Consider the following 21,646-nt stretch of genomic DNA (forward strand, 5'->3'; position numbering starts at 1 on the left):
GCTTTCACAGGTGGCCATTTTCTGATGGAGTAGGATATGCCTGTGACAAGACTGGAGTAGGAAGTGCTGAATGGTTGGATTGGCCAGGTCATGCCCCTGAGTCATCCACAGGACATAGGGATTGACCAGGATGTTGTGTAGAGAAAGAGGCCATAGAAGATAGTTGGTGTAGATAGTTCAGAAGAGAAAGCAAACCAGTTTACTGAAGGAGCAATACAGAGAATATTTAGTACATTAAAGGTTAATCTCACACCCCTGTCAGAAATAAGGAAGATCATGTTGTTGTTATTGTGGTGGTCTTCAGTCCTGAGACTGGTTTGTTGCAGCTCTCCATGCTACTCTATCCTGTGCAAGCTTCTTCATTTCCCAGTACCTACTGCAGCCTACATCCTTCTGAATCTGCTTGGTGTATTCATCTCTTGGTCTCCCTCTATGATTTTTACCCTCCATGCTGCCCTCTAATACTAAATTGGTGATCCCTTGATGCCTCAGAACATGTCCTACCAACCGATCACTTCTTCTAGTCAAGTTGTGCCACAAACTTCTCTTCTCCCCAATCCTATTCAATACTTCCTCATTAGTTACGTGATCTACCCATCTAATCTTCAGCATTCGTCTGTAGCACCACATTTTGAAAGCTTCTATTCTCTTCTTGTCCAAACTATTTATCGTCCATGTTTCACTTCCATACATGGCTACACTCCATACAAATACTTTCAGAAACGATTTCCTGACACTTAAATCTATACTCGATGTTAACAAATTTCTCTTCTTCAGAAACGCTTTCCTTGCCATTGCCAGTCTACATTTTATATCCTCTCTACTTCAACCATCATCAGTTATTTTGCTCCACAAATAGCAAAACTCCTTTACTACTTTAAGTGTCTCATTTCCTAATCTAATTTCCTCAGCATCACCCAACTTAATTCGACTACATTCCATTATCCTCGTTTTGCTTTTGTTGATGTTCATCTTATATCCTCCCTTCAAGACACTATCCATTCCATTCAACTGCTCTTCCAAGTCCTTTGCTGTATCTGACAGAATTACAATGTCATCGGTGAACCTCAAAGTTTTTATTTATTCTCCATGGATTTCAATAACTACTCTGAATTTTTCTTTTGTTTCCTTCACTGCTTGCTCAATATACAGATTGAATAACATCGGGGAGAGGCTAAAACCTTGTCTCACTCCCTTCCCAACCACTGCTTCCCTTTCATGTCCATCGACTCTTATAACTGCCATCTGGTTTCTGTACAAATTGTAAGTAGCCTTTCGCTCCCTGTATTTTACCCGTGCCACCTTCAGAATTTGAAAGAGAGTATTCCAGTCAACATTGTCAAAAGCTTTCTCTAAGTCTACAAATGCTAGAAACATAGGTTTGCCTTTCCTTAATCTAGCTTCTAAGATAAGTCGTAGGGTCAGTATTGCCTCACGTGTTCCAATATTTTTACGGAATCCAAACTGATCTTCCCCAAGGTTGGCTTCTACTACTTTTTCCATTCGTCTGTAAAGAATTCGCGTTAGTATTTTGCAGCTGTGACTTATGAAACTGATAGTTTGGTAATTTTCACATCTGTCAACACCTGCTTTGTGTGGGATTGGAATTATTACGTTCTTCTTGAAGTCTGAGGGTATTTCGCCTGTCTCATACATTTTGCTCTCCACCATGGTAGAGTTTTGTCAGGACTGGCTCTACCAAGGCTCTCAGTAGTTCTAATGGAATGTTGTCTACTCCCGGGGCCTTGTTTAGTCTCAGGTCTTTCAGTGCTCTGTCAAACTCTTCACGCAGAATCATATCTCCCATTTCATCTACATCCTCTTCCATTTCCATAATATTGTCCTCAAGTACATCGCCCTTGTGTAGACCCTCTATATACTCCTTCCGCCTTTCTGCTTTCCCATCTTTGCTTGGAACTGGGTTTCCATCTGAGCTCTTGATATTCATACAAGTGGTTCTCTTTTCTCCAAAGGTCTCTTTAATTTTCCTGTAGGCAGTATCTATCTTACCCCCAGTGAAATCAGCCTCTACATCCTTACATTTGTCCTCTAGCCATCCCTGCTTAGCCATTTTGCACTTTCTGTCGATTTCATTTTTGAGACGTTTGTATTCCTTTTTGCCTGCTTCATTTACTGCATTTTTATCATCACAACCCTAAAAAGTAAAAGTTCGTATGGGGTGGATAATATCTCCAATAAAACACTAAAAAGTGTGGCCCTAAAATACGTAATTTTCTTAGTCACTTATGTAATGCATCATTAACTCAGTGTTTTTTTCCTGGTAAGATTGAATTATGCCCTTGTTAGGCCTCTCTATACAATGGCTGACTTCACAGACGTCAGTAAGTACGACCAAGTGTAATTTCCACGTCAATTTCTAAAAATTTTAAGTAGGTAGTGTTTTGAAGCATTGTCACCCACCTATATAATATTGGGATACATAGCCAATCACAGTTTGGCCTTCAAAAGAACTATTTGACTGAGTCAACTATGTATGCATTTACTGAGCACCTAATAAAATCGTTGAATTATAAAATATCACAGTTTGTGATCTTCTGTGGCTTATCAGAGGCATTTGATTGTGTGTCTTAATATCTTATTAGAGTTTTTATGGAGTACATACTTCAGCAAATGTATGGTTTGGTTCTTATTTAAGAAACAGAATGCAGGAAGTTACCTTAGGCTGTTCAAGTAACACAAAGAGGGCATCACATCATTGGCATGCAGACAAATTCCAATGAGACACTGGGTTTGAACATTGGCGTACTTTTGTTCTTGTTTTATGTTAGTGATCCGCCATTTTATTTGAATCAGGGGCCAGAATTACTCCTGTTTGCAGATGATACAAGGATAGTTGTGAAGCCAAGCAAAGAAGTAAATAATGTTTTTGTGAAAATTACTGAATGGTTTTGCACAAATGGGGTGGCTTTAAACTTTGAAGAAAGAAAAAGAAAAAAAAATGCAGTTCATCCAGGTTTGTGCTGTCAAAAATATCCCACCTCTGATTAACCTAGTATACCAGCCATAAATAATAAGTGGGTAGAAAAATGTAAGCATTTGTGTGTGCATATTGATGAAAACATAAATTGCAAAAACCATGTAGTAGACCTGCTAAAACCTTTAGATTCAGCAACTTTTGCCGTAAGATTTATTGTCAACATTGGGAATGTAGGAGTCAGTAAGTTAACATATTTGGCATAAAAGTATACATTGCACAAAAAGTTATTAGAGGTGCGTGATATTGCAAGACGTATATCTTGCAGGTATTTCTTTAAGCAGCTGGGAATATTAACCACAGTGTCACAGTAAAAGTTTGATAGTAACAGAGATATTCACAATTACAGCAGAAGGAATCGTTATCTGCACTTTCTTTAATGAATGTAAATTTGACACAGAAAGAGGTGAAATATGCAGTTGTAAACTCTTTGGCGATCTGCCTATGAAAGAGAAATGTCTGACACATAGCAGAAATGTTTCTTAGTGTAGATTAAAGATGTTTTTCCTTAACAATTCCCTCTACACCATACAAGTAGTCTTGAGTACAGTCATATTTAAGGAAAAAACTGCAAATGGCTAGCATATAGCCATATAGATATTACTTTTACATTTTTGGTTATACTTCAGTGTTCTGTTTATTCTGCTGACAATCATCATAATGTCTACCATGAATTTGATCTGTGGAACAAGTAATTTACTTTAGATGGTTTAACATTCATCTCTCAAGTGTGCATTCGGATTGATTGATTGATTGATTGATTGTTTGTTTGTTTGTAGAAGGAATTTTCAATGGCATACTGTGTCATTATCATCAGGTTACTCCTGCTGGACCAGCGGGTGATATATATATCTCTGTCTCTGTGTGCGTGTGAGCTCACTGTCAAAAATTCATTCTACAAACCAATCCAGCTGCACGCTCGAGAGACTTTCAAGCAGCATATTCCATGGGAAGACAAAACCTACAAATACAACATAACTTTACACACACACACACACACACACACACACACACACACACACACACAATTGTTTGTCTCCCCCCCCCCCCCCTTCCCCTCTCAGCCCTCCACTAACCCCGGTATGGACTACATGATGCGCCAGCTGCAGTGGTGGGGATAGCTCTTGCTAAGGAATCAAGTGAAGGTCCTGATGATAACAGCTTGTTAAGCCATCAAAAATTCATTCTACTGTGATCAATCAATCTGTTGCATGCTCAAGAGACTTTCAAGGAGCTTATTGGGGAAACCTATGAAACACATTAGTTTCCTCTACGGGGAGGGAATGCTACAGCAAGTCAAGAAGCTTGATAAGCTCCGAAATAAGAAACAATGCCTTCTGAGAGCCCATGCCTTTCTGTAAGGTGCCATGAATCCACATTGTGCCAAGCTTTGTGAAGTTTGTACATCATATCCAGACACCAGCAGAGAACTGAATTACCAGAAGAGCTAACCTGGCTCTTGTGCGATAATGGATGGTGCGCGCGTGCACACACACACACACACACACACACACACACACACACCACCACCACCACCACCACCTTGACTCCATAGGACGCCCTACATCTAGAATTGGCATCCGTGGTCATCCCCATTGTCTGGGAGTTGGTTGAATGTTCATTGAGGGCATAACAAAATGCACCTAGCGGGGTGGCGCAGTGGTTAGCAAATTGGACTCACATTCGGGAGGACGACGGTTCAAACCCATCTCCGGACATCCTGATTTTGGTTTTCCATGATTTCCCTTAATCGTTTCAGGCAAATGCCAGGATGGTTTCTTTGAAAGGTCACGGCCGATTTCCTTCCCAATCCGTCCCTAGTCCGATCTTGTGGTCCATCTTAATGACCTCATTGTCGACAGGATGTTAAACACTAATCTCATCCTCCTCCTACAACAAAATGCATCTGTGCTGTCTTCAAAATTCAACTGACTAGCATCAAAATAGCCAAAACAACAGACTTCACAAACCACTGTGAATCTTACAGAGAAAACCATCAATGAAAATGTTTTGTCTGTCCTTCAGAAACACTAAAACTTTTCCCCAACACCAACAGCACTACCCGTCACAGGAATCATCAGCGGAGTGGAACAATATGGCGGAGGAGATATGGTGGGAATCTTGCCGTACTCTCGCCAGATTCGCGCCACCAAGGCATAACGTGTCCAGTTGGGAAAGAGCTGCACTGCATTCTCTGCATTACAGTCCAGGCATTGCTATCCACCCAGTGGATAAGAGGAACATAACCATCTTAGTAATACTTGCAGAATACAAAGAGAAAATGCCCAAACTCCTGGGTGATGTGGCTTGTAAGATGACGACGACGACGATGATGATGATGATGATGATGATGATGATGATGATGATGACGACAATGGCTCGAACCAGCCAGAAGCTGTGCAAGATGACTGAACTTCTTTGAACAGCTTTTACAGAAGAGAGAGCAAAGAAAATGCTACAGGATTCCAAAGGTACACAAAGAGGGCACACCTCTGATACCAGTAGCGACTTCAATAGGAGCACCAACATACCAGCTTGCGAAACACTTGACATTAGTTTTGAGTCTTTTGGTTGACAAATGTGAGCACCACGTCAAGAACTCGGCTCAGTTTGTGGAGTATGTACGGGAAATCGCATTGGCCAGCTCAGATCTCGTAATCAGTTTCAACGTTGTATCACTTTAGTAGTTCCACTAAAGGAGTCATTGGAACTTATTGAAAAGAAATTTGGACCTTCATTCACCAAACTTTTCAATTTTGTGCTCCCATCCACATATTTTCTTTTTGGACATTACTATGAACAGATGATAGCGTGCCTACGGGTAGTCTTCTGTCACCTGTGGTGGCCATTATATTCGTGGACGACTTTGAGGACAAGGCACTAGACCCAGCACCATTAAAACTGACAGTCTTTTATGGATATGTTGATGATGTGTTCACTATTTGGCTTCACTGGGGAGATGAGCTTCAAGTTTTCTTGCAGCATCTTAAGTCTATCCACTACCAAATTTATCACCTTGGAGGTTGAGCAAAATGGTCAGCTGTCATTCGTTGATGTTCAGGAATGGCAAAAACTGGATGGAACACATGCCTCTAGCTGTCATCGCCCATCACAAAGGGAAGGAGTGCTAACCAGGGTGGTCCACAAAACTTGTGATCTCTGACAAAGAAAGGCTAAAACTGAAACTGGGCCATCTCAGGGTCATGTTCCAGAAAAACAGCTATAGCAACCACCAAATTTGATGTGCCTTCAAACAAAAGGCTGCACTACAGCCAACACCTGATGAAGACCAGCCACAAAAGATAGCCTACATTCCATACACAGGTAATGTATCTGGAAAAATTTATAGAATTTTATGACAACAAAATATTAAATGTATGTACCGCATGCTAGTTAAAGACCAAGTCTCTTTTAGCAAAAGTAAACGATGATCTGGGACTCCAGAAATCTGGAGTTTATTATGTATCATGTGAGTGCAGGAATGCATAGATTGAATAAACTATTCACACAATTGAAGAAAGTTCTATGGAACACAAATGAAACAACAAACTCTAGTAGACCAAAAAATCAGCAATTTCTGAACTATGGCTTGAAACCAACTGCAAAAGTCAAATATGAAGATACAAAATTCTTCCCAGTACTGGGACTTTGTATACAAGGAGGCTATCAAAATCCAGCTACATGAGAACCTCATCAACAAGGACAGTGGATTTCGATTTAGTCAAGTGTGGGCTCCAGCACAGAAAATTCTCCAGATGCAGTGGAAACAGAACACTGAGCACGGCAAAGGTGGAGTGCAGACTGAGGACCGCCACTCGATTCTGGAGCACAAGTTATCTCCACGACCGCGGCTGGCACATTGTGCAGCCCATACACAGGGTTAGTGGAAGGGGGAGACAACCGGTATATATATTGCACCTGCTAGTCCAGGATGTCAATCTGCAGGAATTACCTGATGATGATGATGATGATGATAACACGTTTCACCATCAAACATTTGTTCTACATTAATCAATTAATCTGACCACATGCTCAAGAGACTTTAAAGTTCTGTTGTGTGTGCCAACTCAAAAGACAATGCAGCTGAGGCTTTTCACTGACCTTTTAATTATTTGCTGCATTAATAACTGCCAAACATGCCATTTGCAAGAAAACAATATTACAGTAAAATGTAAATTTATTATACCCAATTGTTGAACACAACACAGAATGAAATCTTGCAGTCAGCTGATATTTATATATACTCTGTAAATTCGTGAGTGCAAGAGCATAAAATAATTTGAGTTACAGTAACAAAGAGTATTAAACAGTTGTGAATATTTAATTTTTTGCCATTTTGATTATGCTGCGTGTACTTGCAATTAGTTCAACAGTATGTACATTATTTCACAAAAGAGATGATTCACATTTACAATGTTGTTCAAATACATTTTTAGGTAGAACCAAGAGGCATGCAGAGTTATTAATAATGATCCCCTGTCCTAAACTCAAGAGTAATCATCATCATCGTTCAGAATTGCAAAATTAACCTTCACATAGATAAATCTGAGGAGCACTTTCATATCAGTGAATTACCTTAATGACTCTTTGTTCACACTCAGACTAACAGTGCCTTCTGTGCAAAGTTAGGTCAAGAGGTTCCTTCAGCATACTATCTATTCAGTTTATTCAAGGAGCATATGTTAAGATTATACTCTTAATGATTTGTCAAATTAGCACTTAGTGTCAGTTCCATTTTTGTTACACTATATACCCATTGCCTTGCTTTTAATTGTGAAGAAAACTTTGTAACACAGCATGCATTAATATTACATTTATTTTTCAGCACAGGGATTCCAAAGAAAACAACCCAGATATTCCATTTGAATTTAATGAAGCCAATAAGAAGGTAAGGCTGCAAAAAAGCAATGGATTTTGTGACAGTTGATATGCATATGGTAATGGAAAGCCCTTGGTGGAATATAACTCTAACCTGTAGGACAAATTCCTGGCTGACAATTTAATTCACTCATAGGGCATCAATTCTGGCTTCTCGCACTTCGTTACCCTGTTTTACACCATATATCATCGGTAATTTATGTTTGGTCCCAGTAGCTGGGTTTGACCTCCACCTTTTTCAAAACTTTATACTGACTTCGGCCCTGTGGAGAAGGTAGCCTATGGTAGCCGGTCAAGTACCTGTATACAGTGGTAGCCCTCCTGACCACAGAGGGATCTTACTGTTGATGCCCGAGCTGTCATCTCCCTGCACATGCCAAGGAGTATTTGAGGGCACCAGCACTCCAAGTACAGGCCATCATGCCAGGTGGCCTTTGCTCTGAATGGGTGATGCTCATGAGAAAAGCTCTCACTTGGAGCAGATGGCATCGTAGCAGCTACTTGGTATCATCAAATGACCAAAGTTATCAGCCGGTGGTGCGAGGCCTTGGCAGTTTCTTCAGACTGACCGCAATTTAGTGTCAATTGACGCTAGGAACTTCTCCTCCTTGGCTACGCAGTGGCAGGAAAACAAAACCTAGTGACTTTGTCCTCTCAGTTCCTGGATGCACCCAAACAGGTGATGGGTCCTCTCTCTCTGTTAAACCAATGGGGTTTTCTTCTTTTTTTAGTATTGGAAACTTATTCGATGAATTCTCTCCCCTTAGCAAATTCCATCTTAAAGATTTCAAATCCTACCCAGTCTTTGGTGTTACTCTCTTGTAAGCAACTCAATGATGTATCTGTTATCATCAGAGCCCATAAGAATCTCAACATGCTAGAGGAATTAATTTTTCACGAGGACATGACACTAGACAGATGAACTACACAGACAGAGTGTTGAGGTTTTCCCCTTCATACATTGTATGATTCAAGCCCCACAAGACAACAGAATAGACACCAGCCCATTCAGCCTCAATTTTGAGAGAGATTAATCTGCAAAAAAGGTGAAACTGATGTGCTACCACTGTGATGTGAAGCAGTATTTCCCACCCCCGATGCAGTGTTTAAAATGCTAGCACTTTGGATGTATGTCTTTCCTGTGTACATATGACCCAATTTTTGGAGGCTATGGTTGGCCATTTCACAAAAATTCACTGTTTTTGCTCCTGTCTGTGTCAATTGCATGAATGATCATCCTCCCCAATACCCGAAGTGTGCTAACAAACTCCAAGAACACAAAATCCAGGAACTGAAGGTCACTGATCGTCTCTCATATTTTGAAGGCAAGAAAAAAATAGACTCATTGATATCAACCTTTGCCACCACTGTGGACAGGTCTTCAGCAGTAGCTGGTGAATTTACTCAGTCAGTGTCAACATACGGTAGTTGCATGAATAAACCTGACCGTGGGAGTGATAGACCCTTCCCACTTGTGGCTCCTGCAGCACCATCTTTGGGAACGAATTCCCGCATCCAGCTGGAGAAGCAGCTTTCTCCTCCGGCATCTCCCATTCAGGAACCCTCTCTCTGGAAATCAACAGATCAGAGAGCTGTCACCAGCTAATGGCTGAAGGAGACACAGGCTGTGGGTCCCAGGGCTGCCCACTCTTTTTCTGTTCCTACATCCACATCAGATTAAGCTATCAAGAATCCTGACTGTTAAAATTTGTGGAGCAGGAGAAGAAATCTTGAGAAAAGATTACTCCAGTGACCCTGGAGGTGGCAGTTTCCACCACACCATCTAACTCATAACTAGTGCTCATTGATGATATTCCACCTCCACTGATGACAGTGATCATGGGGTGCGAACTGTTCCCCTGGCCCCTTCATGCCTAGTCAGTAAATGTGATGATCCAGTAGAACTACTGGAACTGCGACAACTAATTGTTCCGCAATCAATGTTGCTCTCAAAGAAACACACTTCAGTGGTGACCATTTCCCAACTGTTCAAGGTTACTGTGCACTCTGTCAGAACCATGCTGGCCTGTAGAGCATTTGGAAGGGTCTGTACATTGATTGGCACATGTCTGTCACAGGGTGGATTCCTCTCCATATCACACTGGAAGCAATAGGAGTGTGTGTGTGTGTGTGTGTGTGTGTGTGTGTGTGTGTGTGTGGGCGCGTGCGCGCTCGAAAACAACCCCAGCTATCACCATTTACTTGCCTTCAGGCTGGGCACTTACTTAACTTGTGATGACTGACTACTTTAATCCAACAATTATTCCCCCTTTTGTCCTCCAACACGGGGATTACAATGCACACCAGTTTGTATGGTAGGGGCCTTTTGATTGACCAGCTTTTTTTTCCAATCTTGATTTGTGTCCCCAATGGCAGTACTCCTGCCCACTTAAGTGCTGCCCATGGCACCTTTTTGGCTATCAGCTATCTGTTCCTCCAATCTTATGCCTTTGCTGTCACTGCCCCGTAGACTAACTACCACATTGGGTTTGTAAAAGAGCCAACTGGCAGTTATGTACCTCTGCTGTTGTTTTCACCCCCACTCATCAGACTGCATCGACAAGGTTGTGGGCATCCGTGCTGCTGGAACTGCTGTTACCCTTTCTACAGGCCCTTCTTCAATGCCAGCTAGTGCCGTTGCAGAGCAAATATATTGCATCAGCTATTCATGATCATCAAAGCATCATGCAGTGCCTCAAGCAACATCCTTCTCAGACCACCCTCCTCCCTTGTAAGTAGCTTCACACTAAGGTCACTAAGTAATGCTGGGGTGTTCAGTCTCCTCCTTGGGAGCATGTGCCTCTTCATTGCAGGTGTGGACCAAAGTCTTTTGGGTCAGCAACTGTTTGGGATGTCTTCCTTTAAGGTAGTAGTTGTATTGATGTGTCAGTTCTTCCTGAACACCTTGCAGTCCACTTTGTGAAAATGTTAGTGTCCTTTTCTTACGTGGCTACATTTAAAATTAATAAATGACAAGTTGGAGGAGGAGGAGGAGGAGGGGTTGGAACCTCACCATCAATAATGCCCATGTGAGAATAAGACTCTTTTGTGTGTGGTTAAGCTCTCACAAGAAGAGTATTTTTGACGTTTTCCTGTCTGATGTATGCTGTTGTATCATGCACACGTCTTGTTTTATCTTTATATTAAGCAATAAAGTGTGTGTGCATTCCACTCATCTGCTTTCTCCATTTCACTACAAACATTCCAACCAGGAGCTCCTACATTGGTGAACCCGCAACAAACAGCAGCAGCTAGTGCAACTTAATCAGTGTTCTTTACCTGACTGTTATATGTGAAATGTGAAAGTGATGTTCTATCTGCAGTGTATGGCCGATGTCTGATGACCCAGCATACACACCAGATAGCAATGCCTTGTGGACTGATGCTCTTTCAGATGCCTGCAGCTAACACAGCTCCACTGCACTGCAACACTCTGCCCTAGTAACGAGGGTGCTGTGATCACTGGACACAGCCGGCACTATTTTTCATCCACAAAGCAACTTGATGCCACCCAATTCCTGGTATCCATATGCCGGGCAGCATTTATAGGCTCTCCGACATTCTGACACAAGAGTTTGAAGCTGACCATGAATCCGAGTGACATAAGAGAAGTCTCCAGTATTGTGCACCAGGACCAGGACTGTGCCACTGCAGCCACCAATTGTGACAGTGACTTATTCCGATCTTACCTGTGGCAGTGTAATCTATGGTGACAGACTGTGCTCTCTCTCTCACACATCCTTCTGGACAGGTTTTGATATAATGACAATTCTTAATATAGATCATGATGATCTCTTATGTTCCCTTCATTGAGATGCTGTTTACTGTTGTCATGTTTTCTTATTTGCTTTCTACATCTACATCCACATCCATACTCCGCAAGCCACCTGACGGTGTGTGGCAGAGGGTACCCTGAGTACCTCTATCGGTTCTCCCTTCTATTCCAGTCTCGTATTGTTCGTGGAAAGAAGGATTGTCGGTATGCTTCTGTGTGGGCTCTAATCTCTCTGATTTTATCCTCATGGTCTCTTCGCGAGATATACGTAGGAGGGAGGAGCAATAGACTGCTTGACTCTTCGGTGAAGGTATGTTCTCGAAACTTTAACAAAAGCCTGTACCGAGCTACTGAGCGTCTCTCCTGCAGAGTCTTCCACTGGAGTTTATCTATCATCTCCGTAACTCTTTCGCGATTACTATATGATCCTGTAACGAAGCACGCTGCTCTCCGTTGGATCTTCTCTATCTCTTCTATCAACCCTATCTGGTACGGGTCCCACACTGTTGAGCAGTATTCAAGCAGTGGGCGAACAAGCGTACTGTAACCTACTTCCTTTGTTTTCGGATTGCATTTCCTTAGGATTCTTCCAATGAATCTGTCTGGCATCTGCTTTACCAACGAACAACTTTATATGATCATTCCATTTTAAATCACTCCTAATGCGTACTCCCTGATAATTTATGGAATTAACTGCTTCCAATTGCTGACCTGCTATTTTGTAGTTAAATGATAAGGGAACTATCTTTCTATGTATTCACAGCACATTACACTTGTCTACATTGAGATTCAATTGCCATTCCCTGCACCATGCGTCTATTCGCTGCAGATCCTCCTGCATTTCAGTACAATTTTCCATTGTTACAACCTCTCGATACACCACAGCATCATCTGCAAAAAGCCTCTGTGAACTTCCGATGTCATCCACAAGGTCGTTTATCTATATTATGAATAGCAACGGTCCTACGACACTCCCCTGCGGCACACCTGAAATCACTCTTACTTCGGAAGACTTCTCTCCATTGAGAATGACATGCTGCGTTCTGTTAGCTAAGAACTCTTCAATCCAATCACACAATTGGTCTGATAGTCCATATGCTCTTACTTTGTTCATTAAACGACTGTGGGGAACTGTATTGAACGCCTTGCGGAAGTCAAGGAACACAGCATCTACCTGTGAACCCGTGTCTATGGCTCTCTGAGTCTCGTGGACTAATAGCGCAAGCTGGGTTTCACACGACCGTCTTTTTCGAAACTCATGCTGATTCCTACAGAGTAGATTTCTAGTCTCCAGAAAAGTCATTATACTCTAACATAATACGTGTTCCAAAATTCTACAACTGATTGACGTTAGAGATATAGGTCTATAGTTCTGCACACCTGTTCGACGTCCCTTCTTGAAAACGGGGATGACCTGTGCCCTTTTCCAATCCTTTGGAACGCTACCCTCTTCTATGGTACACCGCTGCAAGTAAAAATCAGCTTCCTTTGCTCAGTGCTGCATTGGCTCTTTTTTGTTTTCTGCGTGCACTATCCCATAACAGGATACTTTACAGCCCACCTCCTCCCTTGAAGGTTCGAGTCCTCCCTTGGGCATGGGTGTGTGTGTTGTCTTTAGCGTAAGTTAGATTAAGTGGTGTGTAAGCTTAGGGACCGTTGACCGCAGTTTGGTCTCATAGGATCTTACCACAACTTTGAACTTTTTGATGCTTCACAAACCTGGTCTACAATAGGGGTGCAAGTGTACACGAGCAATGTATAATGACTCGTGACCTCGTCATTGATTTTGGTGGTGAGTTCAGAGCTTCCTCACATCAACTAGGCAATATTCTGCCAACTATTTCAGGTCTACACAGTAGCAACTCATGTGATTTTACTGGTCCATCTGTCTGGCATGATCCAGTTGAATCCATTCATAACCTTAAGGTGAGACTATCTATCAAAGCCGTGCGAGATGTTTCTTGGTTTGTCATCCGTGCTACACAGCCTAAGGGGTTTCATCTACTGGCTCCCCCAGACCACACAACCCAGCACATCAACAATAAAAGTTTTGTAGAGCATATATACATCATTTTCATCCCAAACTACTGCCATTCCAATAGGAGCACTGAGTAACATAGTTTGCAACTATTGACTACATCCTACAGAGTCATGGCATCTCCAATTACACTTCCCAGTTTGTCAACTTATTGAGCACGATAGGAGACCACACCTACATTATCTTCGGGAGGACGACGGTTCAATCCCGCGTCCGGCCATCCTGATTTAGGTTTTCCGTGATTTCCCTAAATCGCTCCAGGCAAATGCCGGGATGGTTCCTTTCAAAGGGCACGGCCGACTTCCTTCCCCATCCTTCCCTCATCCGATGAGACCGATGACCTCGCTGTCTGGTCTCCTTCCCCAAAACAACCAACCAACCTACATTATCAGTGATGTCAGTTAGCGCATCAGGCTAATGGCAAATTTGATACTGCCAAAGAGCCATTGCACCACTGGCAGTATGTCAGTTATGATCAGTGATTTATAAGGATACACATGTCAACAGAATGCCATTGCAGCTTTCGAGACATCTCTTTGCATCTATCACCTCATTGTTCATGTCAGATGTTATGTTGTGGGCACCACAGATACAAATGTTAATGATTTTGCATGAGAGAGAATTGATGGAATGCAAATTAGCCCTGGTTGGTAGATTTTTTGCAGTCGTGCAGCAACAGCAACATGTAAATTACCAAACAATGGCCATCACCAGCACGTTCCCAGCACGACATGCTGTCTGAAGCCGCTAGCAGCTAACGTGATGCATTCTGCATACTTGGGAGAGATTAGGCCCCACTGTGAGGCCACTGCCCTTTGGCCAGCTGTGCCCACCTCCCCCATGGTGAACAATAACATTCCGCACACAGTTGGACTGTCGTGACCATGGCGGTATTGATTCAACTCTTGTTTTGGTGACAGGGCATGAAACTGCTCGATGCAGTGCAACCACCCAAATGCAAGACATGATCCAGATAGCAGCATATGAAAATGATATCCATAGCTCCAATATGAGGGCCAAACTAATTTTACCCCGCCTCTAAATAAAAGTGGCCAACTCTTTGTGCTAGCACTCAAAAATCAATACTTTCTGACTGACATCAGCTCAGAAGCGAGCTCCATCCCCAGGGAGAAACCACCAATGAAGCTTAATACACTTGCCACCCAACTACATATGACAAATGATTGTCCTATCACTGTTCAACAGCTGTATTTGGATGCAGATTTCCTCTGTCACTTCCATATCTCTCCAGATTTGATGCAAGAAATCCACAGAGAGTCTGTACCTGGCTCCACCAGTAGTTTGCCACTTTATACACAGCTGCCTTTGAGAACACTTGGCCACAGGAATCTTTCCACGTGACCTACATGAGTGAGACAGCAACCCTCACAGCATCAGCAGTGGACAAACATGTACAGAATGCAATGCATGTTCCACCACAGACTTAGGTCAGTATGATTATTTTTTCTCTCAGTGACATCAAATTCTGTGATTACATAAAAGTTATCGACTGATGCTCCTCCTTAACCACAAAGCGCCTAGGACAAAACACTTGCCTTTAAGCATGCAAACAGAGCTTAATGGCACCACACCCACTACCCAGCCACCTCTACAGCCTAGGATTTCCCCATCGCAGCTTGGCGTTTTCAAGACAGATCGGCAATTGCAACACAGCTGCCCCCACTGACCTCCACCCTACCTCAGCCAGTATTACCTGTATTGAGATGGGGGTGAAGATCACATCACATTCTTTTGCTTCTCTCTCATCAAGAAACAGCCCAGCGATGCCCTGCATAGCAACCAGCTGTGGCACTGTTGGTCAAGTGTGCCTGCACGAAGATGTCAGTAGATACAGCCTCTGGGGACTGCTTCCTCCAGTTCACTGCATTCCCGAAGGGGCAGGGTCTCCATGGGGCCCTCACTTTGATAATGCAAGTGCAAGATAATGAGACCCTTTCATGTGTTGTTGAGCTCCATTGAGGAGAGTACCTGTGATGTTTTACAGTATGCTATTTTATCGTGTACCTGCATTTTGTTGTATCTCCATATTAAGTAACAAGGTGTGTGTGAATTCCCTTCATCTGCTCTCTGTATTTCACTGTGAGCATTCCAACCTGGATTTCCCACAAGCTGACATGGCCACATTTGCCAATTAGACTAACCGCAAGTGTAAACTTAACATGATCTACTTCTTTGCCCACACCTTTTGGGGTGCTGGTCGCACTAATCCCCTTCATATTTACTGGACCTTGCTCTTGTCTGTATTGGAATATGGTTGCTGGGTTTATGGTTCAGCAGCATACTCAGTTTGGATTGAGTTCATCATGGAATCAGATTGGCCAGTGGCACTTTCTGGACTAGGCCCTTAAGACATTTTCCTTGCTGAAGGAGATCTTTGCTCTTCAGTTCCAAATGTACCAGCCCTTGCTCACTTCTCCAATCATCATCATCAGATAATTTCCTAATCAGCCAACATATCAAATCGTATTTTGCATACAAGGTGCATTGACTCCCCGACTCCTACCCTCTGGTTAGATTGTAAGTTAAAATGTGCATTGAGATCATCTGCCAGGACCTCCACCTAACCTCCTTAGAATGTGTACCCCATGTTTTCCTTACGAATTTCCCCCTCTTCCCCTTCCCTCCCTTAGTTAACACCTAGGCCAAGATTTAAGAGCAATCTACACTCCTGGAAATTGAAATAAGAACACCGTGAATTCATTGTCCCAGGAAGGGGAAACTTTATTGACACATTCCTGGGGTCAGATACATCACATGATCACACTGACAGAACCACAGGCACATAGACACAGGCAACAGAGCATGCACAATGTCAGCACTAGTACAGTGTATATCCATCTTTCGCAGCAATGCAGGCTGCTATTCTCCCATGGAGACGATCGTAGAGATGCTGGATGTAGTCCTGTGGAACAGCTTGCCATGCCATTTCCACCTGGCGCCTCAGTTGGACCAGCGTTTGTGCTGGACGTGCAGACCGCGTGAGACGACGCTTCATCCAGTCCCAAACATGCTCAATGGGGGACAGATCCGGAGATCTTGCTGGCCAGGGTAGTTGACTTACACCTTCTAGAGCACGTTGGGTGGCACGGGATACATGCGGACGTGCATTGTCCTGTTGGAACAGCAAGTTCCCTTGCCGGTCTAGGAATGGTAGAACGATGGGTTCGATGACGGTTTGGATGTACCGTGCGCTATTCAGTGTCCCCTCGACGATCACCAGTGGTGTACGGCCAGTGTAGGAGATTGCTCCCCACACCATGATGCCGGGTGTTGGCCCTGTGTGCCTCGGTCGTATGCAGTCCTGATTGTGGCGCTCACCTGCACGGCGCCAAACACGCATACGACCATCATTGGCACCAAGGCAGAAGCGACTCTCATCGCTGAAGACGACACGTCTCCATTCGTCCCTCCATTCACGCCTGTTGCGACACCACTGGAGGCGGGCTGCACGATGTTGGGGCGTGAGCGGAAGACGGCCTAACGGTGTGCGGGACCGTAGCCCAGCTTCATGGAGACGGTTGCGAATGGTCCTCGCCGATACCCCAGGAGCAACAGTGTCCCTAATTTGCTGGGAAGTGGCGGTGCGGTCCCCTACGGCACTGCGTAGGATCCTACGGTCTTGGCGTGCATCCGTGCGTCGCTGCGGTCCGGTCCCAGGTCGACGGGCACGTGCACCTTCCGCCGACCACTGGCGACAACATCGATGTACTGTGGAGACCTCACGCCCCACGTGTTGAGCAATTCGGCGGTACGTCCACCCGGCCTCCCGCATGCCCACTATACGCCCTCGCTCAAAGTCCGTCAACTGCACATACGGTTCACGTCCATGCTGTCGCGGCATGCTACCAGTGTTAAAGACTGCGATGGAGCTCCGTATGCCACGGCAAACTGGCTGACACTGACGGCGGCGGTGCACAAATGCTGCGCAGCTAGCGCCATTTGACGGCCAACACCGCGGTTCCTGGTGTGTCCGCTGTGCCGTGCGTGTGATCATTGCTTGTACAGCCCTCTCGCAGTGTCCGGAGCAAGTATGGTGGGTCTGACACACCGGTGTCAATGTGTTCTTTTTTCCATTTCCAGGAGTGTATTTCAAGGTCCTAAGGTTTGTCACTCCCATCACCTTTCAGCATCTAGTCCACCAGGGTGTTACTATCATTTACACTGATGGCTTTCAAAACACGTATAGGACAGGATGTGCTCGTACATCTCTTGTGGTCAACATTTGTTGCTGGGAATGTGTAGTGTGTTTATGGTAGAGCTGATAGCCATTAACAGAGCCTTATGTTTTATTAAACAGACCTCCATCAACTGCATTTTTATATGTGTTTATTCAGTCGAGCAGTCTCCAGGCTATTGGTCAGTGTTCATCTTCTCACCCTTTGGTATCTGCTATAGATGACCCCTTTGACCTTAGTCTTACTGCCCGCTCAGTTGTCTTTTTCTAGGTCCCAAGTCATGTGAGTATCTCAGGGAATTAACTGGCCGGCTATATGGTAAGAGAAGTGATTATTCATCCAACATTCTGTTTAATGATCTCAGATATGGATTTACAGATATACATTAGACCTTCCTCACTTGGAGATGGAACATCATCAGGTGAGGATGTCTCCTGCCACATGCTGGATCTGAGGGACCCTCGACCCTACTTCCTTTCTCTGCTGCCTCAATCATCCCTTGTTTACTCTGTTTTAATAGCTTTTAGATGTGGTTAGCTCCATTTCTGTTGCACCCTATTTTCTGTTTCAGGATTAGTGCTCTGATGCATAGTGGATGCTGTTCCCTTCTTTAATGCTTAGACTATAAATGGGTTGGGAGTAGGACAGCTGTGGGGAGAGAGGGCCCTTGTAGCATGCAGAGTCCTTGGGAACACTCTCCTAGCCCCACACACTTACTGGCCTGATTAGTTCTCTTATCTTGTTTTACTATTGTAGTTCAAACTACTGTCCATTAGGTTTGCAGCCTTCTCACATTTACTATTAAGAATCTCCTGGATGGAAGGCATTCTTTATTCTGTCCTTAATTGGATTGGCAGGGGTCAGATGTGGGTGGGGTTTCTCTCACTACCAATGAGCCCTAGAAGAGCCATTGTCCATGACCTGTGTAGCAGCCTGACCCATATATTTTTACTTCTATTTAAATTCCTTCTGATCTCTGGCATCAGTATTGCTTTCAGTGCCTGCATCTACCACTCCTACATACTTTCATGATCCAATCAAATTTCTGGCATGTATAACATCCCTTTCCCTTCCAAATATGTGGACCATTTCCAGAGGGTGACATAGTAAGATGATTTTTAGTGTCTATCACTTAAATTTTGAAGACTGTTCAGTTGGTTAATAACACAAACATTACAATACAGCTAGACTTGTGATTTTTATTAATAATGTTTCATTAGACAATTCCATATCATGCCACTAAACAATTGGTTAAGAGAAAAGCAACAATATTTACAAGGAGTGTGTCACAGAATGTGATTCTAATATTAAAGAAAGAGAGTGCCAGGCCAAGACAGCTATTCGTGAAAGTTCACAAAAGAGAGCTGGAATAGAAGTGGTGCCGGCCGTGGTGGCCGTGCGGTTCTAGGCGCTGCAGTCCGGAACCGCGGGACTGCTACGGTCGCAGGTTCGAATCCTGCCTCGGGCATGGATGTGTGTGATGTCCTTAGGTTAGTTAGGTTTAATTAGTTCTAAGTTCTAGGGGACTGATGACCTAAGATGTTAAGTCCCATAGTGCTCAGAGCCATTTGAACCAATAGAAGTGGTGCTGGTGGGCAGCACCAGTTGTCACTTATACTTCTGCATTGTAGACACAAGAAGTTACTTGTTGCTCCCACCAAGAGTGAAAAAGAAGTGTAATTTGGTTTCTGCAAGCAGAATGGAATTGTGCAGCAGAAATTAATTGGAGAATGAGCCGAGTGACTTCAGACTGATGGTGTTAATGTGTGAATGGTGCCGAAAGTTTAAAGATGGCTGAAATGACATGTGTGATGAAGGGGGCCAAGAGCGCAAGTCTTTCGTTACAGCCGACCTAGCTGAACAAGTTGACAGAATGGTTAGAGAAAACAGTACATTCACCATAACTGCTTTGTCTATGGAAATTCTGAAATTTCAAGATCTGTCGCACACTCTGTCGTTACTGTACATTTAGGCTACAAAAATCTTTGTGCTTGTTGGGTTGCAAAAATGTTGACGGACACCCACAAAAGTCACCGAATGGCCTCAGCTTTGAATTTCCTTGACCATTAGCACGATGGAGGAGAGAACTTTTTGAAATCAATTGTTACTAGAGATGAAATTTGGATCCAATACAGCACATGGGAAACAAAATGACAATCACAGCAATGGACGCCTCCAAATTCACCAAACAAACCAAAAAAATTCAAACAAACATTCAACAACAGAAACGTTATGTCTACTGTGTTTTATCACCAAACAGGTGTGTTGCTTGTAGAGTTTATGCAGCACGGAACCACTATCAATGCAGTTGCTTATTGTAAAACTTTACGACATTTGCGGAGAGGGGGGGGGGGGGGGGGGGGAGAGAAGAAACCACCAGAGGAATTCTGACTTCAGGAATTGTGTTGGTCCATGACAACGCTCGTCCACACACTGCTGGCACAACCCACAACCCAGTGGCTCTTTGAACAATTTCAGTGGAACATTTTTGATCATCCGCTGTACAGAGCTGACCTGGCACCCAGTGACTTTCACCTTTTCCCTGAATTGAAGCCGTGGCTAGGAGGGAGGCACTTACAAACCAATGAAGGTCTTCAAAACAATGTCAATGCTCCTTTGAAATCATTGGCAGCAACATTTTTTGAAGAGGATAGTGCAAAGCTTGTCCATAGGTACGAAAATGTCTCAATCTTTTCGGTGATTATGTTGAAAAGTAACCGTAAGTGTACAAAACGTATGGTAATAAAATAATAGTTTTCTATGAACTTGTCTTTTATTTATAGCTTGTCGGAGGTTGGAAAAAAAGGGCCCTTTTAGATATCAGTAATGTCATATCTCAATAAGGAGCTTGAAACTTTCAGCACAGGTCAGCAGCATGTAGAGGAACTGTGGCTCGAGTTTAAAAGAATAGTTGACTGTGCACCGGATAGCTATGTACCTAATAGAACAGTTCATAATGGGAGGGAACCTCCATTGTATTCAGTCACTGTAAACAAACTTCTAAAGAAACAGAGATTGCTGCATAATAGGTGTAAAACGAAGCGGAGAGCTGTAGATAAAGAGATGCTGAATGTTACGCATTTGGCTGTCAAGAGAGCAACGTGTGATGCCTTCAATGACTACAGTTGCAGAATATTGTCAAAAGACCTTTCACAAAATCCAAAGAACTTCTGGGTGTATTTTAAGGCTGTTATTGGCACCAAAGTTATTGCCTAGTCCCAAGCGAATGAGCCACTGAAACAGAGGTTAGCAAAGCAAAAGCTGAAATACTTCACTCCATTTCCAAATTTTCCTTTACAAAGGAAAACCCAGGAGAATTGCTCCAATTTAGTCCTCATACCGCTGAAAAGATGAATGAAATAAGTATTAGTGTTAATGGTGTTGAGAAACAGTTAAAATAATTGTAAGTGAGCAATGCTCCAGGTCCCAAAGGAATCCTTGTCAGATTCTATACTGAATTTACGTCTGAGTTAGCCCCTCTTGTAACTAAAATCTATTCTAGGTCCCTTGAACAAAAAATCATGCCTAGTTCATGGAAAAAGGCACAGGTCATACCCATCTACAAGAAGGGTAGTAGAAGTGACCCACAAAACTATTGTCCAATATCATCGATTTGTTGTAGAATCTTAGAATATATTCTGAGCTCAAACATAATAAGGTATCTTGAACAGAATGACCACCTCAATGCCAACCAGCATGGATTTTGAAAACATCGATCATGTGAAACCCAATTTGCACTTTTCTCACATGTCATACTGAAAACT

The 21,646-nt window shown here is 43.3% G+C and overlaps 1 protein-coding gene across 1 annotated transcript in view; it reads left to right on the forward strand.

Moving 5' to 3' along the window:
• LOC124607220 (probable NADH dehydrogenase [ubiquinone] flavoprotein 2, mitochondrial) overlaps positions 1–21,646 on the forward strand; it is a 59,300-nt gene that overhangs the window by 29,905 nt on the left and 7,749 nt on the right. The window contains exon 3 of the mRNA XM_047139491.1: positions 7,821–7,883. Within this exon, the coding sequence (XP_046995447.1) occupies positions 7,821–7,883 (63 nt within the window). The remainder of the gene's footprint in view (positions 1–7,820; positions 7,884–21,646) is intronic.

Source organism: Schistocerca americana, chromosome 3 (assembly GCF_021461395.2).
Source record: "Schistocerca americana isolate TAMUIC-IGC-003095 chromosome 3, iqSchAmer2.1, whole genome shotgun sequence".
NCBI lineage: Eukaryota > Metazoa > Arthropoda > Insecta > Orthoptera > Acrididae > Schistocerca > Schistocerca americana.